Raw genomic sequence first — 23,240 nt, 5'->3', positions numbered from 1 at the left:
ATTGAAGTTCCAGTTCCTTTACTGTTTCAACTAAAACAGCTGATGAAGTTCTCAGCTTTAAGTTAATAAGTACTGGTGACTGGGTATTTAACAAATAAATATCAATGACAGTTAAAATTTAGGATGAAATACCTTGATTTCTGTGGTTAAAACAAATGAAGTGTATTACAGAAAATTAAAGGAAAGTGGATGGTATGTTTACACTATTTCTATTTACGAATTTTTCTGAAATTGTACTTTTCAGTCCATTTGCAGTTTAAATCCTGTCATCTTGAAAATCATAACAAGTCCATTATGTAGCTGGTTATAGACAAGCTGCTGAACTTCTGGTAGAATTTCTAATGAGTAACAGCATATTCCAGAGTATTTATAAATACAGTCTAGTATTATTCAGTCCAGGGCTTCTAATTGCAGTTTGAGAATTTTGGAGATGGAACCATGATACTTAGAAGAAAAAAGCATTTAAAAATTTCAACATGTAGTTGTGAATTAATTTATAGCTTTAGTGAGGACTATATTATTAGATATCTATCTGTATTTAAACTTTTCAAAATGTAATCAAAATGCATTGGAGAATGTCTTTTTTTTGTCTTTCTCTTCATTAACAAGGAAATGGAGTCAGTATTCCTCTATCATCTTGAGTAGCACTAGTACAGTGTCTTAGTGGTTTAATTGGTTTGGTTAATGACTTCAGCTATTGAATTATCTTGATTATTAAAACAGGACTTTGACTCCCTTTTTTAACAAATCTCATACAGAGTCCTGGAAAATGGTATGTGGCTTATGTTCAGAGTTTTAATACAGGATAGTCATTTTAATAGCTTCTGTTCAGTCACTTGGATGTTAGTGTATCTGCTTAAAAGGAAATTTATTTGCAACTGTTTTTCTTGTTTAGCTTGTCTTGAAAGCATATTTTATTTTTCCATTTGTTTTATAAGAAGTACTGTGTAAAAGCAAGAAAAAATATGTACTTGGAGTTATTAAGAGACACACACACAAGAAATGAAAATTAAAGCAATTGTTTTTCCTTACTGCATTATTTCTCTTTCTTCAAAGATGCATGCAAAGAATACAGACTGATTTATTTTTTTTTGGCCTCCTTTAGCCATAAACAACTACTAACCTTTGAATTTCTGGCTGAGGATATTTACAGCTTATTCTCATCAGGAATGTCTTTTGTAGTGTTGGAACATATAATTCACAGATAGTAACACCTCCTCACTTGGAAGTCACACTGATGGGATAAAACCTTGGCCTTGAAATTTGTGGAAAATTTTCATTTGCACCTGAACTTCCCCAGTAGTTTCTTCCTTTTTTTTTTATTTTTCTCCAGGAAAATGCAGGGGGGATATGGGAGGAAACCCTTCCAAAATAACTGGATAATAATAAGCCCAAAAAATACTGTCTCATTCAGTGGAAGGTTATGATATAACTATAGCCATTTTTCACACATACTTCAAATAAAATCAATAGCTGTATAATAGTCGCATGTAAAGAAGAAAATTGCCAAAAGAGAAATGAGTGAAAAAAGTAATTTTCCACAAGTCTGTATTTCTGCTGGGCATATTGCTCTGTTCCCACTGTTTTATAGTTGCTGAAAGATATGAGAAAGAAAAGCAAGAACTGGAGAAATATATTTTGGAGCTTAAAGCAAAGCTGAATCATAATGCAGTAATGTCAGAGGTAGAAGAGTTAAAGAAATGCATAGAACGTAAGGACAAGGAGAAGGCACAGCTTGTAACACACATTGAGGTAAGTTTTCTTTGTAAGTCATTTCCCATATCTTTAAGATATGTGATATACCAGATTAGGGAGCAACCTTTAAAATTGAGTGACTGTCATGCTCTATTGAGTTTATTCTATGAATAACATTGAAAGGTGATCTGAGCTTGCAGAATTTTTTTCTCCCATCTCTTTAATAAACCAAAGAAATAAAGTATTTACTGTTGCCCCTGAATTCATGTATTGTATTATTTTATTATTTTTTTGTATTATTTGTCATTTTATGATGTCCAAATAAAAGGTGATCTGATTTTGTCATCAGTTGCCATTAATAGTGGTTTGTGGAATTAGTTTCATAAGTTAGTTTTTATTTGCTTAGCCCCAGTTCTATCAATAGTAATTTCAAACAAACTGGAATTCCTTGTTCTATGAAATGGTGAAGTACAGTAACAAAAACAGTTTGTAACTTCTATTTTTTCACTATTAGATGTGATGCAATGATAGTAATAATTATTAGCATACTTATTTATGGCAAACACATACAATGTGTGGGGGTGGTTAGATACTGGAACAGGTTGTCCAGAGAGGTTGTGTGTACCGCCTCCCTGGAAGTGTTCAAGGCCAGGTTGAGTGGGGACTTTTGCAACCCGATTTAGTGGAAGGTATCCTTTCACATGTCAGGGGGGTTGGAATTAGATGATCTTTAAAGGTCCCTTCCAACTGAAACTATTCTGTGACTCTGATTTAATACGGTCCACCACAATGTCCTTTCCTCTAAGTTGTAGGGACATGGATATGATGGATGGACCATTTGCTGGACAAGGAATTGGCTTGATGACCACATCCAAAGAATTGTGGTCATTATGTCCATGTTGGAGACCAGTGATGAGTGATGTCCCTCAAGGGTCTGCGTTGGGACCAGGCTCAAGAGATGGGCCCTTGTGAGACTCATGCACTTCAACAAGGCCAAGTGCAAGGTCCTGTAACTTGCTTGAGGCAATCCGAAGCAGAGATACAGCCTGGGTGATAAATGAATTTAAAACAGTCCTACAGAAGACTTGGGGGTACTGGTGGATGAGCTGACAATGTGTGTTTGAAGCCTAGAAATCATATATATCCTGGGCTGCATCAAGTGTGATCAGCAAGTCAAGGGAGGTAGTTTTCCTCCTCTGCACTCATGAAACCCCATATGGAGTACTGCATACAGTTCTTAGGCCTCCAACACACGAGAGACACGGACTTGATTGGAGCAAGACCAGAGGAGGGCCACAAAAATGATCAGAGGGCTGGAGCACATCTTCTATGTGAAGAGAAGCTAAGAGTTGTTTAGTCTAGATAAGAGAAAGTTCTATGGAAACCTTATTGCAGCCTTCCAATACATAAAGGGGAACTACTCTTTCAATATGGGGAGAGTCTCTTTATCAGGATGTGTAGTGATAGAACAAGGGTTAATGATTTTAAAGAAAGAGGGTAGATTTTGGTTAGACGTTAGGAAGAAATTCTTTACTGTGAGGATGGTTAGATACCTGGAACAGGTTGTCCAGGATGGATGCTACTCAAGGGGAATGTTCAAGGTCAGGTTGGATAAGAATTTGAACAACCTGATCTAGTGGAAGGTGTCCCTACCTAGGGATGAGGACAGGGGTGTTTAAGCTAGGTGATCTTTAAAGGTTCCCTTTCAACCTCTCTTGTTCTTTGTACAAAGAATAACAGTGTCTATGTCACAGGATTTTCAGTTGGGAGACTTTTAAATGTTAATTAAGATGTAAGAGGTGGCAGCCTTTTTAAGACAGGACATTTCTGTGTTTTTGCTTCCTGTCTAGATTAGTTATTGTAGTGAAATCCCTGAACAGAAGTGTTTCAGAACCCAATGAGGGATTTCATTAGTTGAGCACATAAGGTTTGTTGTATTGAAGTATTTAGTAACCCAGAGGTTCTGTATTTTGTGTATATTTTTCTAATGAAGGTACTGCTCTTTGAAATAACATTGTATTACTTTGGAAATTCAAAAGTGGGAGCTACTTTTTGTGTGTTATCATAGATTCAAAGGCCTACACTATTCAGTTTACTTTTGGCTGGCTTTCCACCGTTCTGTTGTCAACTTTTGTGCTAATTTAAATCAAACAAATACTTCAAGTTGTGTTGGGAAAAAAAAATTAGTCTCAAAATAAGTTCTTACATACTTTATGTAAGTTGGCTGTTAAAAAGGCTTTCAGAAGATCTAGGCTGCCCTCAAGAGAAAACAGCAATCAGAATGCATTTCTGATGCCCCTCAGCATTTATGTTCTGGCTGACCAATATATCTCTACACTAATGTGAAGCATGCTGATTTTTTTTTAATTTGATTTTTATATATATTTTTAAATTTTGTCTTTATTTAATTTTTTAATTTTTGTATGGTCTGAGAAATTCCAGTTACATGGGTGGGGGGAGTTAGTAGGATACAAAAAAATGGAAAAACATCTTTTAACTTCTGTTTGTAAAACATGCTTTTTTAAGGGCCCGAATGATGTTCTAATACTAATTTCCTGCTCTGTGAAAATACTGATGGAAGAGGGCTAGCCAGGGTCATTGTCATTGCTGCAAGTTAGAAATCTGACTTCCCTGATTATCTCAACAGAAAATACTTTGTACTTCTTATCTGCTTCCCACTGCCATTCTCCTACAGAGGCAGCAACAGGAAAATAGCTAGTTTTTTTTTCTTTTAATGAAACATCAAGGAATACAAGGATGTGAATTTCTAAACTTATGTACTAACAAAGCATTTTGTCAAGTCTGTTCTAACAGCTGCTCCTATCAGATAGTCACTTCCAACTGGGAATCAGACTAGTCATGTTTGAATTGATTGTAACTTATCTTTGGTTAGTGGGGAGGATGTGACTCTGCTGTACATGTGATATTAGAAATTTCTTTTGATTTATTAAAATGTCATTGTTTTAAAGAATTTGAGTTGTGCTGTACACTTAGTCCCTGTCACCATAAAATCAGAATATGATATAAAATGGACTGGATGAGTAAGCTTAAGAATGTGATCATAATCTCATGTTTAGAAGTGAGTTCAATCTTTAGTTTTTTAAATTTAATAGAGAAAATTTTAATTTCAATTATCATAGTGTACCTGAGGATGCCTCTGTAAGAACTTGGAAATGTATGTCATTATTTTAAATATATTTTTCTATATGGAACTAACAGAGAAATTGGTCTAACTTGACTATTATAGATAAGAAGTAAACAGTGTATGAAAATTGTAAAGATACAATAAGCCAGTTTATCCATAAGCTTATATGGACTCTTTATGCTTGTGAAATAATGATTTACTGAAGATTTCTCTAATTCTAATTAGATTCTAATTAGGTCAATGGGGTCTTACAGTATTGTCCAGTAGAGTGTAACAGCAGGCAGTCAGTTTGTTAAAAATATTTCAAATTTTCTGAGGGAGAGATTTGTTTAATTAAGACATAAATAATAGAAATCTTCTAATCTTATAAAGGTTGATTTAAATTCTTAGCCTTATTAAAATTTATTTTATGGCTTTTCTTTCACTGAAGATGACACTATTAGCCAATTATTTTAATTTTACAGGTCAACTAAGATACCTGAAACCAATAACCGTAACCCACTTTTATAAACTTAAACAGAAATTCTCACAAATTATGACAAATCTATATCTTTGGCATAGACTAGCCTGTATTACTATATCAAATGGTTTTTAAACTTTGAAGTAGTGCTACAAAAACTTTATTGAAAGTGACTAGCATATGTACTTTTAAAAATCTATTCAAAATCACAAATCAACCTAAAAATTTAAGATGTTTCAGCTGTATCTTTATATAGACTATTAGTGATCAAGAACCAGTAGCAGTTCATGCTTGGGGAACATATGGAAAAAGTACCTCTTTAACCAGTTGATTTTGTACAATATACCTTTTACTGAAAGAATACGTTTCTTGACTGATTGACCATATGCATCTTTGATTTTTCAATTCATAGAACTTGTGTTTGTATAAAAGATCTAAACCTCCAGAATCAATGATTCTTCATGGTTAGATACATTATGGTTAGTAAGAGATGCAGATCAGATTGTGAAGAAATATTTGAGCACTGTATTCAGTAAAAAATAAATAAATAAATAAGAGAAATAATTAGGTGCATGATTTAGATCACGTTGTTGAAAACAATACCAATGACAATCAGTATGATTACATAATGTTAGAAACTGGTGACTGTACTGCTGAGACCCATTACAGAAAAAGAGAACACTACATACGGATCTACTTTAGGTGATCAACATAATTAGTGTGGTTGAGGTGAAATGTGGTTTATTGTATTATCATTATAGAATGTTTGCACATAACTCATTTAAGGCATTACCTTGGATTATGGAAAATTGTATGAAATGAATGATCCTTAATTGTATTTTCAGTGTTCATGAAAGCTTTAAGGAATGTTACACTGAGAATGTGATGTGATTTATTTTCTGTATCTAGAGTGGAATTTCTTTTGCATTTTGTGGTGATTATTTTTAAATGAATTGTTGAAAATGCAGGTCAAAAATACAATATATGTAGTCAAGCTAGGGACTGGAAATCTGAACTGAGTAATCATGTGTTTAGAGCCTATGATGATTAGTTTACATTTTGGATAAATAACTAGTTTTAACTGGAAAATGTTGATCTTTTTCTCTGCTGCCTCCAATTTCTTGTGAAAGTTGATAGATGGGTTATATATTTGGATGTTGGCTATGTAGTAAATTAGAACTACTAAGCACAACTGTTTTACTCAGGGCAAATATTGCATCTGTCTCTGAGTTTGTTGATCACCTCTGTTCTGAATCATCTCTAGACGGAGTCTGTCAACTGAAGCATTCGTGGTGGTTCTGCAGTCTGAGGGATAACAAAGTTTCATCAGTTTTGAAAATAATACTTGCATTCAGATCTCTGGAGCATTAACTTGCTGTATCCCCAGGATCAATTAATTAAATTTAATGAATATTTAAGTGTTCCAGGGAAATAATTCCCTTTTATAAAAATCCTCAGATATTAATGCTGGTGGGAGGTTATTTGGTATTATTTTGGTGGCAAATGTGTTAACATGAGTATTGTAATACTTTCCCCTTGCTTCTGTAAACAGTAAAAAAAAATGTAAATGCAGAAAGAAATTTAGTCAACTGAGAAAAATTGGGACCCAGAATTGTTTTGTGTAAGGACTGAGAAGCAGCAATGTGCCCAAATCAGTTTTTTCTATAGTAAGAGCAATGCTGAAAACACTTAAAAGCAAACCAAAAACAACGCGCCCGTACAGATCCTCAGAACACATTTAACAAGCAACTATTCTAAATATCATGGGCTTCTCCTGTCAGGAGAACCTCCATACATGCTGTGGAACATGGTCATGCTTCTATTACATTCAGAGCACTGAGGTCGCCTGTTGAACAACCTTGAGCCATCAAAGATACTGGGTACTCCTTGGAATATGAGGTCTTATTCTATAAAGGCAGCATTTCTAATCTGTCTAGAAGTTTTTGTCGATCACAGAATTAGTAATTTACTTCTTGGAAGAGAAACTCAGATGTCCAAGGAATGTGTTTTGTTTTCTTTCTCTAGTAAGTGTAACCTCCTGATATTTGTTGTCCTTTCTCTTAGATGATCTGTCTTGTTTACTGCAGTCATAAACAAGAGAGAAAGCTGGGTGAAAAATAAACAAATCACATCTTTATATTTCCGTCTTGTGGAAATTTTTAAAATATTTAATTTCTAAATTACCTACAAGGGTAAGATAAAGACAGGAATGTGAAAATTTGATACAGCCTATAAGGCAGCTATATCAAAGCTGCCAACTTTTTATGCCCTAGTAAAAAGGCAGTCTGCGAGGCTCAGGCAGATGGCCATGCCTGGTATAACCCCTGTCACTATGTACACATGTACACGTGATGCTGAGGCATTGTCCAGGCCTCAGTAACACAAGTCAAGGATATTTTCAAACATCTTCCTTTGGACATGAACCTGCTGACTTCAAGAGCTAAACCTTCTAAACCTTATATTACTAAAGTAAAGGTGGAAACTGAGATCTATGATAATTGTAACTTCTCTAGTTCTAATAGGTCTCTTGGCATTGTAAATCTAAATCTACCCGGGAGTTATGTTAAGGTGTGGTCTGTGGTAAGGGCTGATTTTTTTTTTTTTTTTCCTCTCTTTGACCAGTTCCTTCAAATCCTGCAGCTCTGAAGGACGAATTTCTTTAGTTTCTGGATGTTGTGGTATCATAGGACAGCTTCTTTCCTACAGATAACACAGTATTTCACCCTCAGTACAACACCACCACCAACAACAAATAAAATCCAACCTTCTAAACAAACAAAAACACAGCAAGAAAATCCTGTGGTGTCACACTTGATTATAATACCAGAATGTCCTCAAAGTTTTTGAACCAGCCATTATCTGGGTTTCAGGTTGTGCTGAATTTAGTACTGCTCTGGCCACAGCTGCCATAGAATGTTCACAAAACCAGCTGTGCAAAGTAAATAGTCAAGCTCTGTTCCTTATACTAAGGACAGCATTTTGTGATGTATTGTATTCATGTCCCTGCAACAAAGGCTGAAATGAAACTGAGGACAGAAAGGATAAAGGGGAACTGGGGAATGAGACTCCTACAGATGTTTTTATACAAATATTAAACATGATGGGAAGTAGGGTCTACCTATTTACTCCAGTTATTAAGAGTTGAGAATAGTTGAGACTGACCGTGTGTGCTTCCACAGTAGGATATAGATATAAATCTTCTATGTAAGATATTTTGTTTTTGTATTTGTAGTGAAAATTGATGTCTTTCAGGACTGAAGAACTTGACAAACTTATGAAAAATAGGCAAATGCTATTTATTAACAAAAAATAAAACATAGAATGGCTTGGGTTGGAAGGGACCTTAAATATCATCTTTTTCCAAGCCCCCTGCCATGGGCAGGTATGCCACACGTTAGATCAGGTTGCTGAAGTTGCCATCCAACCTGGCCTTGAACACCTCCAGGGATGGGACATCCACAGCTTCTCTGGGCAATGTGTTCCAGTGCCTCGCCACCCTCTGAGAGAAGAGTGTCCTCCTAACCTCTAATCTAAATCTCCCCTCTTTTATGTTAAAACCATTTCCCCTTTTCCTATCACTGTCTGCCCATGTAAAAAGTTGCTCTCCATCTTTTTTACAAGTCCCCTTTGATTACTGAAAGGCTGCAATGAGGTCTCCCCGGAGCCTTCTCTTTTTTGGGCTGAACATCCCCAGCTCTCTCAGCCTTTTTTCATAGGAGAGGTGCTACAGCACTCTGAATTCTAAATATGAAATCTAATGGTTTTTGAAAATACACTGAAATTGAAAAATGTGATGCTATGTATCCAGCTTAATTATCAACTACTTTTCATTTCTTTCTAAACAACCTTTACAACTAAAAGCCAAGGTTATAATGTCATGCTTATGAATTGAAACTGTATGGTCATGCTTTCACAGCTTACCACTGCCAAGAACAATGTTCTTCCAATGACAACAGTAATTTACATAATCACTCCTTACTATCAAAACAATCTTGGTTCCCATAAAATTAGGCTTTTAAAATTTCGTAATAGTTTAGCTTGTTTAATGGAACTTTAGATGCGTTGTATTAACCATATGCCATTTGCTGGTAGTATAGCTCCACAAAAAAAAGTGGTAATCATTTTCTGAGCAGTGTTTGTCTGAAAGGGGTATCGTCTTTAGCAAGGTATGCTCTACTGGCCCTTTTGATTGTTATTTCCAATCAAAACCATCTTATGGGACAGTTTTCATTAAATGATGGTATAGATGTTAAAGTACCAATGTAGCCATTTGTTACTGAACTATCGGAGTTTGAAGATGGTGCTTTTGCTCTTGGCTTGTCAATTTTAAAACTGTGATATATTTGGTATTTATTTTGGAGATCTGACAGTATGTTTTAACCTTAACTCAGAACTTTACATCTTAATTTTTGAAATAAATGTAAATTAAAAATATTTTTATTTAACTACTTTTAAATACTTTGGCTAAAGGATAGAAAAAAATGCATTGTTCCTTGAGAAAACATCAGGCACTGCTAGAAAGCTATTAATATGTTCAAGTTAACTCATGTAGGATAATTCTGGCATTAAAATCAGCTTAGGGTACAAAGCTATAGGCAACAATATATCTTTCTCTATATCTGTTTCTAAGCACATAGGGGGACATACAAATTAAGTCATTTAGTCAAGCCCTATCTTTCATAAGGATTTTTCGGACTTAGAGATGTTTGTTGCAGTAGAGGGTTGCTTCAAATCAGCATTGATGTGTGCAGACAGATAACGACAAATGTCAAAGACATTACTTACCTGTAACTGTTCTATTAGAAGTATTATCTAAAAATGTGCTTGCCACCAATCCTTCTCCTTTTTTTCAATGAAATACTAGAAACTGATGTTGTGTTGGGGTTTTCCAAAGAACCAAAAGGCCGGACCACAACCTGTCCTTTTTTTATTGACTTTTAAGCAGCATATATAGACAGTAAAGTTTGAGGTGTGTTACTATAGATGCTGAAGCAAAACCACCTCCAACAAATAGTGCTTGTTTATGTCTGTTCCCAGAGCTTGAATAAACATATGCACCACATCTGGAGGGAGGTTTCGGAAAATTATTGGTAACCTGATTACGTGGTTTAGCGGTAGGCTTGGCAGTGCTAGGTTAATGGTTGGACCCCATGATCTTAGAGGTCTTTTCCAGCCTAAAGATTCTGTGATTATATTAAACTATAAATATAGTTTAATAAAAGGTGGTTTTTTTTTTTTTTTTTTTTTTTTTTTTTTTTCCTTTTCTTATGACAGCCTGTATCTGAAAAGTTGTTTATTTAATTTTTTAAATACCCTTATAGATCAAACAGAATTTTGACAACTCTATGCAGGTTAACATACAGATATAATATGTCACAATAGGAATTCAAAAGTACAGGTATATTTGGGACTCCTGTTATGAAATATGGAAGTGTAGAGACCTGCTCTTTCTCTATCCCCCCTTATTTTGTAGGGAAGGCTTCATGAAAAGTTGGTATGCTGTGATTTTTCAGCTTACATCAACTGCTTTGGGTCCATGCTTGCTTATCTTTTCTGAATGAAGGGCAACCTGATAGAAAAGATCAAACTTATTTTTGTTAATAGTAAAAATAAAACCTTAAAATTCACATTTATGTGTGTATATTCATGTCAAAGTTTTTTTTTTTTTTTTTCCCTCGTGCGTATTTGCTAATGTTGATGTATTTTATATCCAGTGGTGAAATTCTTTACCATCGCAGAGTGGGAGATTCTGTGTGCTAACATGATACTCAGAGATCTTTTACTCTCTTCATATTTTAGATAGAAAAGTGATGTAAGCATTGCTGTATGTAGTTTAATAAGGTTTCATACTGTATATCTTTAGGGTTGAAATTTTCATACTTTGCTATGATGATTCTAGGTGTTAACATCTGACCTGGAAAACAGGGAGAAGCAACAGCAAAAAATGCTAGACCAGCTAAAGGAAATACAGAGTTGCTACAAGGCATGTGAGAATGGACGTAGGCAAACTGAACTCCATTCGGCTGAGTTAGCTCAACAAGTTGAAGAAAGTACCAAGGAAGCAGAACGATACCTCACTGAATTCAGGCATTCAGAGGCACTCAGGCTAGAGACTGAGAAAAAAAGAGAAGATTTGAAGGTGAGAGCACAGGAAGCCATCCGACAATGGAAGTTGAAATGTAAGAAACTAGATTATGAGGTGGAAAAACAAAATGAAACTATCAATGAACTGATGGACAAGAATAATCAGGTAAGATTGACTCTTATTTGTAACCTTATCATTTATTTTTATAAATAATTTTTCTTTTAAATATATTTTTATATAGCAGTAGTTGATGCATCAGGAAGATCTTGTAACCTTTTTTTTTTTTTTTTGTAGTAGCAATTGTGTTACTTATGGTAAATGTACTGTAGACAGTGTTTAAAAAATTACATGGTAAATTGAGATAAGTAAGAATCAGGAATGGTGAGTGCAACAGAATCATAGAATACCACATTCTGTTAAACTTGTATGATTCTATGATTTAGTAACACATGCACTTGCAGTGTGAAATATTTCCATCCAAGTATTTTCTAGAATTTTTTTTAAACCTGAGATATTAATGTTGTGAGTGGGAGGGGGGAAGGACATAAAACCTCGCACCATTAAGCTGTTTAGGAAAACAGCAGTGTTTTTATTAAATGTGTCTGATTTTCATTTTAAGGTCTTCATTCCTTATCTTTCATTTGAACTCGGTTTTCAACTACTATTGATACTTCTTCAGAGTGTAGTTTCAGAGTTTAAAGGCAATAAAATATTATGTAATATTTTAGAAAATAAGCAAAACAAGCCAGGCTATACAATGGACCTATAGGTAAGGTATATGTGGCCAGTAGTTTTCATTATGTTGTTCTTCATTACTGTATTGCGTTTCTTGTTCCATACTGCTACTTGAAAAATTTGCAAATAAGACTATCTCAGTCAGACAAGAGGATAAGAGAAACGGGGTATTAACCTAAGGCATCCCTGCTTAGGTGTCTTAGTCATTTAAGGACAGGTATACTTTGAGATCACAAATGTTCTGCACCTAAATTTAATACACTGAGTAACTGAGCTCATTAGAAGCAATTTGAATTGCGTTTTTGCAGAACAGAGTAGCCTACATGTTCCTTAGATGTTAGTTTCCAACAATTTTCTTTAATTACTTTAGGTGGCATTGGATTTATTTTTTGTATTTCCTAGATCCTCAAAGAAAAGGATGACCTCAGAAGTCAACTTCTCTCTGCTATACACCAAATAGAAAACCTTCGGAAAGAGCTGAATGATGTACTTACAAAGAGGGCCCAGCAGGAAGAACAACTTCATTGCAAAGAAGTAAAACTGAATGAAATGAAATCGCAACAGTTGTGCCTTGAAGAAGAGATTAAAGAAGTTCAAGGTACTGTAAATAAATTGGAGGATGAATTGAAAAAGCAAGTCTGTCTACAAAATCAAATGCAAGCTGAGAAGGAACACTTGGAGCAAGAACTTGCAACTAGTAACTCAATTCACGAAAAAGACCAGGAAAGACTCTTAGAAATGCAAGCAGATATAAAAAATCTGAGTGCCATACGTGTGGAACTAACAAATAGAATAGCAGAAGAAGAGAAAGTCAAAAAAGAACTACATAAGAGCCTCTCAGATTTCCAGAAACAACAGGACTCTAAGCATGAAGAGATGACTTCAGCTAACAGGCAGTTGAAGATGGAAAGAGAGGTTCACCAACAGGAGTTAGCAGATCTTCGATCAGAGTTACAGAATGTTAAAATCAAGCACGAACAAAACATTCAAGAGCTCATGAAACTCCTTAAACAAGAGAAGGATGATGCAGATGCTCAGATTAGAATGCTAAAGGTACTTATTCTGAATAATTCAAAAGCTATTTTCTTTCTACAGAGTGATGAAAGTATTGAACTATGGGTTGTAAAAAGTTTAACACACACACACACACTTTATTTCAGGTCATCATAAAAGTTTAAAATTAATGGTTGAAAATGTAATCTCGTATTAGTTTAAGGGAAAAAGCTATTAGTATGGAAGTAATGACAGTAGGTATGTCAGTGATCAGAGCAGGAGGAGATGTGTAAGGCTGTAGTTTTAACGCCATTTGATCCTTTCTTTTTAAACTACTATTTTAACAAGTTATTTTCATGGTTCTACTATAGAACTTGTATTATGTCAGGGATAGTACATTTTTGTAAATGTTTAAATTGCATAATGCTGGTGTACCTGGAAGAACTTTCAGAATATGAACAGTGATAAAATATCTCATTAAGATTAATTTTTGTAGCTCCTTCTATTTTGAAGGCTTTTTAGAATTTCTAATTCCTCAAGGAAGTGGCTACATGTGCAGTAAATTATGAAACTAAAACATTTTATTCATTAAGAAACAAGTTAATGTCTTCAGCTCACATCCTTTGCTACTGATTCAAGGCTATTGCATTGGAAAGAAAACATGTATTTCAGTGTCTTAAGTGGTCTAAAGAGAATTGAAGAAGTTAAGTTGAAATGGATACTCTACATAGCACAGTTAATTGTCAACAGTTGTATGAAAACTTGTGTATAAGCTAAACATTGCACTGTTATTGAAGCAGTTTGATTACATGATTAAATATATATGTATGTTAGTATTTTTTATGAATATACAAATTATTATTAGGACATATTAGTGGGGGCAGTAGTTTTCCAGACGGGCTGTAAATTACCAACATAATTTGAATGTGCTTCAGAAGCAGTATAAATGCACTTTCCATCTCAGTCCCATCAGATATTTTTTAATTAAAATTTGCTCATATCAAAATTCTGCCAATTTAACCATAAAAAGTTATAATATCCTTAATCAAAACTTCAGTGATTCATGGTGTACTTCATCATTGGTAATATAAACAAGTCTATTTCTTTTCACACAAATATGCAGAGTCAGTGAAAATGCGTATTTTCTGCATCTTGGCAATTATGAATTAATGTTACTTAGAAAAGGATGGTTAGTTATTATATCAATCATAATATAATTGATAATAATTCATAAGTACTGCATTTAATGAAGATAGCAGTAAAAAAATCTAGGTAGCTGTTAGTGGAAGGATCATTAAAAATAAAAAATATTTTGACAGCAATGCTTAACATTTTAGGGACTTAATTTGTGATGTGTCTAGTATTGTTATTTAGGTGATCTATCCAAATATGATTTTTTTCTTTGACAATGAAATTGCAATTAAGACTGTACGTTTAATGTCAAGTGTAGAGAAGGGGAATATGTTCTAGATGGTAGTAATCAAAAAATGAGTTGATTGTGACTATGTGTTCCCCTTAGAAGGAAAAGTCAGTCTTATAGCATGGACCTCAATATTGATACTGGTTGTACCTAAACAGAATCTTTAGAGAATTCACTTCCTTGTTTCATTTACAGAGTTGTGACTTAACCAGAATCCTTAATCCACATGCATTTTTTTTACAGCTTCATCTCTCTGAAGCAGAGGAGTGGAGGGATTAAGGGAAATGATTTTTTTAAGATAAATTTGGGTAGACTACTTTATTTTTTTGGAAGTACACAATGATAATTCAAAATAGTGTCTTGATTCAAACATTGTAAGAGCAATGAAATATCTGGTCATATTCATCCCTGGGAAAATCTTTTAAGAATATATTGTGCAGGTGACTTTCTTTTTGTCTGAACTCATCATTTCATTGCAAATACCATCTCTCTGGCAAGCTTTGGACAACACTAGTAACCAAAATGGCAACAACACCATTGGATGATGGGAAGACTGCATGTTTAAAAACCTGTATGCCCTCCTCCTGTTTCTCTGTTTCACAATTCAAACTGGGTTTAAGTTTTATGGATAGAGTTGTCTTCCAAGTTAAGGTAAATTTTTTATGTGAGTTATCAAAGTATATTTAAATACTATGGTTTTGGGATTAGAGTTTAGGGAAATTTAAAAGAAAGTTTCATCTTTTTTTGTGCCTAGTGAGCAACTGTCTGTTAATCAGGTAATCTTGACTTTATTTACAGGTCAGCCTTGTCTGACCCTTGTAACTGTCTTTGTGAAAAAATATACATAACCCTGTCCAAAGGTTGTTAATGGCAAAGTCTAAAATATAAAAGTCAGTTGGGAGGCATGTAGTAGGGGTAAAGGCAAAATGAACACATTTCTTAAGACTCAAAGCCTAATTTGAATTAGAGAAGGAATTTTGATGTTGAAAGTGCCTTTTGATCCATTATAGTTCTTCACTCTATTGCCTCTTCTGCAAGAAAGGCAGAAAAAAAAATAAGAAAAAAAATAGGGTAGTTAAGGATTTTTATGTAATGGGACAGTAGCATAGGGATATTGCATGTTGCTGTAGAACTGGAGAAGCACTCAGCATTTTGTATGAGATGTCAGTATTGAGAAGGATCTTACTGTCTGAGTACTGAGATTCTGGTGCTAAAGTTTTTACTTCTCTTTCTATTAGGACCCCTACTGGAAGCACAGTGTCTCTATAATTTTTTCAAAATGATAGGTAAACTAGGTAGAGAAAATGAAGTAATTTGCTTAGTAGTTCCCAAACACTGTGCATTCAGAAGCCCTGAATCTGTCCCCTAATTTTACTACCTGCCCTCATTTACTTTTAAAAACATCCATGTATTTTTAGAATAAGGAAATATAAAATTTACTCATGGCTGACAGCAATTTCAAGTTATGTCTTTAATGAATGATTATGTAGAGATACGTATAAAATTGTATATAAATGTCTTTCTTTTTGGATTAACTTTTCTAAAATTCAACAAGTGGGTGTAGTTTTATTTTTCCTGAAAATAACCAGAAGTGGAAATTGGTTTAAATCTAGATCAATTCAATTATGTCCACAATTGCCTTGTCCATATTAGAAATTAATAATTATTTTTCAACCTCATGTCTCAAACATAATGTACAGGAGGAATCTGTTTCTTGGATTGTTTCCATCTATATATATATTTTTATATGGCTACCTTTAGTAGGAACTGAAGAGAGGATTTTATAAACATACTCACAGAAACTATTTTAAGCACTGCAGGCTTGTATTTGTGTCCTAAGTCTAAATTAACTTGTAAAACTTTTCTTACACTTCTTCACCATAAAATGTATATGTATAGTCTTATTTATAGTCTAATCAGAAGAACAGAATTTTTGATTTTCCTCAAGAAGGAATTTGCTTTGGAAGTTTATATTTGTGTGTAACTGCATCCTGCAATTCATCTTATACGAAGCTGGTTTTGGATAATGATATTATGCGTACAATTTTCTTCTTAGCTTTGTTTACTTTTTTGTGTTTTGCAATTATTCTGGAGAATTCTCAGATCTGTCAGTTTTACTAAGTTGAATGAGCAGCAAACCCCTTAATTAGAAAGACAGGTCTCATTGTGTTTTCCACAGAAAACCAATATATTTTGTTCACTTGACTACTTAGGGCTCTTAGGACCCTTAGAAGTTCTTTTTTTTTTTTTTTTTTTTTTTAATTCTTACCTGTAGTATCTGCATAAATAGAGTTAAACTCACACAAATTAGAAATGAAAAAATAACAAAATCTTTAAAGTTATTTCTCTGCAGATATAAATTTCATACCAGGTCCTGCAATGAAATGAGTTTTGGAGTTTCTGATTCCAAATTATTTCAGTAATGGAAAAGTTGCATAAATACTGAACTTTTTAAGGTGATGTCAGCTGATGAGTGTAGCAGAGTTGAAATGCAGAATCTGAGATTTCTATTTACTGCTTTTAAATAGCTCTGTGGTACTGCAGTGTCTTGCAGAAATTTACAACATACCTGGCAAACATCAACATTCTTCTAAGCTGATTGATCTGGTTTTGCAGCTAAATTTGCATTATTAGTAAAATGTGGGAAAGCTCTACACTTTAAAGGGAAAGTCCATATCATTTAACTTCTGTGTCAGCACTAATAAATCATAACAAATAATAAGTGATATTAAGTCACAGTGTACAATTTTATTTTCATTATGTGTTCTTGAGTTGATCATTATCTTCAAATTTTGTGATACACGTTTTCCATGTTCAGATAAGTGATTGCACTTAATATAACTTAAATGTAAAAAATTAAAGATAATTAATCATCCATGATCATGTTCTGTGGTTTTGAAGCTTTAATGTCTGTGAACATTTTAAAATAACCTATATAGTAGTGACTTTGTCATCTGTTCATCTGTTACCATCAGATGGAACTTGTAGAAGAGAAAAGCACAGTCAAGACTCAGTGTCGACAACTGGAGAAGATAAAAGTTGAATGTGATAAATTGACAGAAGAATTAACCCAAAGTGAAGAAGAAAATATAAAACTCAGGCGAAAATGTGAGTTTGTAAAACAAGAACTGGAGAAAAAGGTAAACATAATTCATCAGTCTTTGAACTTTATTTAAACTTTAGGATAAATATCTAAAACTGTGAACTAAAGAATTAGGCGATGAATCTAAAATGCAAAGAATACATATACACATTCAAGAATATATGCAATCATACTGTAGTACAAAGTTTCCACACAAATCAAACAAGGCAGAAGTGATTTGGTTGAGTCATGAATGGTATCCCTCCAGGGATACACTGATATTATTTATCAGTGAGTTATATCAATAATTTATCAGAGTAGGAATATAGGTACTACATGTACATTCCTATATACTTCTAACACGGGCAACTAAAAAATACTTAAGTTCTTCCAGTTTTCTTCACGTTCTCTGGAGTTGCAGTTAAGTTACAAATAATTTAGAGCAAATTTGAATTAGATAGGCAAGGTAATCACTGTAAAATAAATTCTAAATATCTTGATAAAAATTATTTACTGCTTGAATATTTTAAACACAGCAAGCTTTTAGGGAAACATACATTATTCTCTTATACTGGCATTACATTTCTAGAGATCGGTGATCTCTACAAGCCATTCTTGTTTAATGTTCTTATTATTAATTACTATCAAATACAAATTTGCAGTTTCACTATCTGCAATTGTCAGCTTTTGTTTTTTAATAAATTGAGTGATAACTTCAGAGTTGCTGAAGTCATTATATATTGTAACTCCTTTTACTGCTTTCTTCAGTTCTTCTTTTTTGTTTGTTGGTTTCCATGATTGGTTCTACAACGTTGCTTTTTAATGTTTTTCTTAACACAAGTATATTTTACCTTGTGCAATTTTTATATCTTAATTTTTTTCTGCAGTGTTGTGATTTCAGATGAGTGTTTCTGTGCATGGATGAAGTTTTACCTTCTCCAGTGTAAAGCAGCTGTCAGTATTTGATTAATTCATATTAAGAAAGCATTGATTATTTCTCATCTTTGATAGTTTTAAGTTCATTTCCTAAATTAAAATTCAAGAAAACATTAAAAAAAAAAAAAAAAGCATCCTGCAGGAAATTGCTTACATATACATATTTTTTGCACTATATCCTCATTAATTTTTTTTTTAATGGAGCCTCTATCTGCTTCTTATTCTTCTATGTCAGATTACTATTTTTTCATCCGTTTTGCGTTAAATTCTGTGATGTAAGTATTTATCTTAACATGATACAAGAGTTTTATTTATCCATTGCACATAGGCCACTGGATTGTTGTCAGTTTCATTAGGTTAATAGTTCCAAACTATTTAAATCTGGTAACAGTTGACTATTGATATTGGAGATCCCTTATGTTTGTTCAGGTTTTCCAATTTAATTTTCAATTCGTATTTTGTTACTATAAATGAAGTGTACAAACCTCACATAGAAGTTTAGTTTAAAATCTAACAAGTTCATTTTGAATATAGTTTAGGTAAAGGGATTATTCCAAAATGCTGTTAACTCCTTTTGTCATATTTCTTCTATCTTCAGCCTATAATGACTCTTTACTCTGAATATTGGCCCTGAGAAAAAAATGTTTTCTTCTTTTTTGAAAGAATGGAATAAAAACCTCTTGACATAATGTAATTAGCTCCCTGCCAATTTTTCCTTCTTGTGTAAGAAGGATATCAGACTTTTTAAATGTATTGATAACATGCTGAATTAAATGCTGTTTTTGACTGAATTAATTTATATACTGAAATGCTGTTTAAAAGCCTTTAAAAACAGTGAGGAAGGCTGCTGTACATTAGTATTATTAGCTGCATCAACTCTTTGGTTGTGATAACTATATTCCCAAAATTTAATGTAGTGTGTAGGTAGAACTATTCAGGGTACAAAACCTGTTGCATAAATTATTATTTTCATAGTTTGCTAGTGAAATACCTATGGATTAAAAAATCTTGGGACAGAAGTTTAATTGAATTACTGTAATATTCCAACTTCCTGCATTTTCCTTTTTCTGCTAATATTTAGGATCAGTATTGAATTTTATTTTTTCAAATTAAATTTTCTGATGAATTCAAAAGACTGTATTACTTTTCTATTATTACAATAAGTATTTTCATAGAATTTTCAAATAGTGCATCCAAGACTTACAGGACATGAATATGAAATCTGGCCTTTCTATTAGCTTGCTTTTATTAGACTAACAGGAAGTGCTTTAAAAGCTCAACTTTTCAGGCTAATAGAAAGTACTTAAATTTAAAATGTGTTTTGTCTAGGTTGGGATTTTAGCACTATAATATTTATTGTTAAGGAAATGTGTCTGTAGAAGTGCAAGTTGTCTTTTGCAGTCAGTTGAAAACTAGTTCCAATTTCTGTTGTATTAGAAAAATACATCTTTTAGACAGAGGTGGTCTTTTATGTTTAAGGTGAAAAAGGATGGAGAAGCTTTTAAGCACAGAATCATTTTTAAGCAAAGAAGCCTATCTAAGTAAATGCAGATAAAGTAATAGCAGTGAGTTCTGTTTCTTTGTGTTGAGTTGGGTTGTCAGAAAGGGATGTGAGAAATGTTCAGGAAATGAAAAGGTGTATTAGGGTCGTGACCTTAGTGTCAAAAGGAGTATTAGGGCTAGGAAATGAAAGGAGTATTTATTGTGGGCTCTTTTTCTCATGAAAAAAAGTTTCATGAGAGAATGTCTAGTTTTGACTCTGAAATAGAGCTCTGCGATTGTTGGGTTTGGATTTGGTGTGGTTTCTTTACAACTAGGAGACTTCCAGGTGAATAGGAAAAATTAATAGGTGATTTTGTGTACTATGAGAATATATTATATTCCATGGCAAAGAAGTGAACACAGTGCCTGAGTATAGTGTGATTATAAAATTAAAAGATATATTGCTATTTTTGCGTGTTATGATATGAATACAATAATTTGTGGATTTTTTTTCCTGTTTTTTTTTTTTTCCCCTTTGACTGCAGAATAAACAGATCAGTTATGAAGAAGATCATTTGAGAAGGATGGATGAGGCCAGACTGCAGTTTAAGGATCAGCTGCATCATTTAGAAATGGAACAGAAATCCATTCTCACCATGATAGGAAGTGAAATTGATGCTGCTTGTGAAATTTTTTCTCGGGACTCCATGGAGAAATTCAAAGTAATTCTAAGTTTTTAAGTATGCTGCAGATTTTGTTGTGTTCTTAGTGGGTGATTGTAGCAGAATTTATGTGCGCTGTTATTACCTGTCACTCATTTGGTATAGATAATTTAGGGGCAGTAGGATTAGGGATATTTAGCTGATGTGGGTACAGGTTACTAGGTATTAGAACGAGATACTGTGAAGATCTGTCCATGTGTTGCTCATTACTGTGTTCTTTTGCAAATCTTTTTGTGAGCACTCACTCAGATTACGCCGTTCTTCTCTTGCCATTTAATCAGTGCATGCTTTCTTATCTGGTGTCCTTGGTCACTTGGCTGGACTGCCTTTGAAATAGACACTTTTCTGCATTGATACTGAAAATCCATTATCTTTTTAATATTTTTTTGTTTTCTATCTTAAGTTTATCTTTCTAGTTGACAAACAAGCTTCCTCCTCTGTGTCCTTACAGATCTGTTGTTACTTACTAAGCCTTTGTGATCTGATATATTCTTGAACATCAAACCATGCCTTTTTGGACTTGCTTCCCACCTCCTGCAGAGTTTTTGTTTTCTGGATAAAGCTTTGCTGTTTCTGTTTTCATAATTCTCATAATTTATCTAGTTTTGTTATTGCCTTTTATATGCCCTATTTGCCATATTGGCAAACTTAAAAGATTTGAAATTGAATTTTTGACTAGACATGTGAATAGAAATGTTACACAGCTCTGTGGTGTCTGGTCTGAAAAATAAATTAGGAAAAGAAAAAAAAAAGGTAAGAAATTCCCTTTGTTGTATTGTTCTTCTCCCCAGTACTTAGTTATTGTCAAGGTTTCAGACAAGTTCTTTACTTCAAGGAGTTGCCACTGCAACTGAGGTGAGCAGTGAAGGAGTGGATAAACGCTTGTGACATAAAGACCTGCCTTAATCTTCCCTGAATTAAAATAAACAGGATTTTTTAAAATCACCATATACTGGTGTTCTAAACAAAGAATACAAATAATTCTACATATATTTCTCAGATTTACTTTCCCAACCAGTATTCTTGTTATAAGAAACCTTACACTTGGAATAACTACACCAGTCATGCTTAAACTATGGACTGTATACTGCCTTGTTTGAATGTTGTGGCAAAGAATCATGTTTGCTGCCATAGAAGTCACAACTTGTGGTTATGCATTGCTTTGTTTGTGGTCAACATGCCTAATAAATCTTTCTTTTTTTCAGATGCGCCCTTCTGTAGCAATAATTTTCTTATAAAACATGGAAGTCTGTAATCAATTGGTACTGCTTAGGTTTTTGGTCTTGGTGTTTAATAAAGCCCTTGTAAATACCTGTTAAAGAAATATGCTTATAATAAAAATTATCAGCCCTGGTCCAAAATGTACAGAAATACACACTGAATTTCAAAATGTGCTAAAAAAATTGGGGGAAAAAGCCTAAAAAACAACCAAACAAACCCAACAACCAAACAAAAAAAATCGTATTTAAATTAGAGAAAGGCACAAAGTAATCATGAGATAGGGCCAGATAAGATAAAGGATGAGCTAGACATAAGGTTAATAGTCAACTTCATTTTAAATAGGTTTCAATTGTGAGAGATGTGTATGACATTTTTTCCCTTATCTGCCAACTACAACAATGAAAAAAAATCCATTATCACAATTTTTTTAGTAATATAGAAAGTATGTAACAGTACCTTTTGGAAATGTTTAACACCATTCAGTTTGCAGAAAAAAGGCATATCACATTTTCTTGTTGTTTGCAGTATTAATGAAGTGTGCCAGTGCAAATTTCTTCTCTTTTTATCAACTTAGTGAAATTTATATTTTTTTCTTTTTATACCTATAAAATATTCCAAGCAAGTGATTTCTTCTTCATGAAAACACAAAGACCATCATTGTGCAACACAAATATTTTAAGATTTTTGTTGTTTGCCCTTTATCACTTTGTGACCAGTCATTTACCATGCTGCACATAGCATTTCTGTAGATATACTGGTGACACGTAGCGTTTCTGTAGATATACTGGTGACAATTCAATGACTAACAATTGGTTATGCTACTTTTAGTTTATACTGTTTGGTTTATACAATTGAATTGCTGTGAAGTTGGCCTTTTCTTGAGAAGCAGGCATTTTAAAGCAGTCTGATTGTGCTATTTGGAAAGATAATGTTTTCAAAAAAAGAACACACAGATTCAGACTGAGACTATACACCTTGATGCAGAGAGAAGTCAATGAATTTGTATATTTTGCTTTTAATTGTGGCTAATTTATAGTTACAGTTCTATTAAACCATTTTACAGATATGATTTCCAAACTGTTTTTTTAGCAGAGAATATTTAGTTGACAATCTTTCAGTAAGCTGGAAAGTGTTTCTCCTTTTTGTGTCTAATACCCTTTTTTTTTTATGAATATTTCTTTCTCCCTCACTACTCCATAGGCAATATCACTTACACCAACGGTGCTGAATGATCCTCATCGCTGGTTTGCAGAAACAAAGGTAA

General features: G+C 33.5%; 1 protein-coding gene across 1 annotated transcript in view; it reads left to right on the top strand.

Annotated features, from left to right (window-relative positions):
* Positions 1-23,240, top strand: part of CEP128 (centrosomal protein 128) — a 111,707-nt gene that overhangs the window by 28,955 nt on the left and 59,512 nt on the right. Inside the window, exons 12-17 of the mRNA XM_032189461.1 lie at positions 1,592-1,752; positions 11,200-11,550; positions 12,523-13,173; positions 17,509-17,673; positions 20,579-20,755; positions 23,177-23,236. Coding sequence (XP_032045352.1) covers positions 1,592-1,752; positions 11,200-11,550; positions 12,523-13,173; positions 17,509-17,673; positions 20,579-20,755; positions 23,177-23,236 — 1,565 coding nt within the window. The remainder of the gene's footprint in view (positions 1-1,591; positions 1,753-11,199; positions 11,551-12,522; positions 13,174-17,508; positions 17,674-20,578; positions 20,756-23,176; positions 23,237-23,240) is intronic.

The sequence above is a fragment of the Aythya fuligula genome, chromosome 5, assembly GCF_009819795.1.
Source record: "Aythya fuligula isolate bAytFul2 chromosome 5, bAytFul2.pri, whole genome shotgun sequence".
In the NCBI taxonomy this organism is placed as follows: domain Eukaryota; kingdom Metazoa; phylum Chordata; class Aves; order Anseriformes; family Anatidae; genus Aythya; species Aythya fuligula.
Note: the sequence above shows the minus strand (reverse complement) of the source record. Positions and strands in the feature narration are given on the sequence as shown.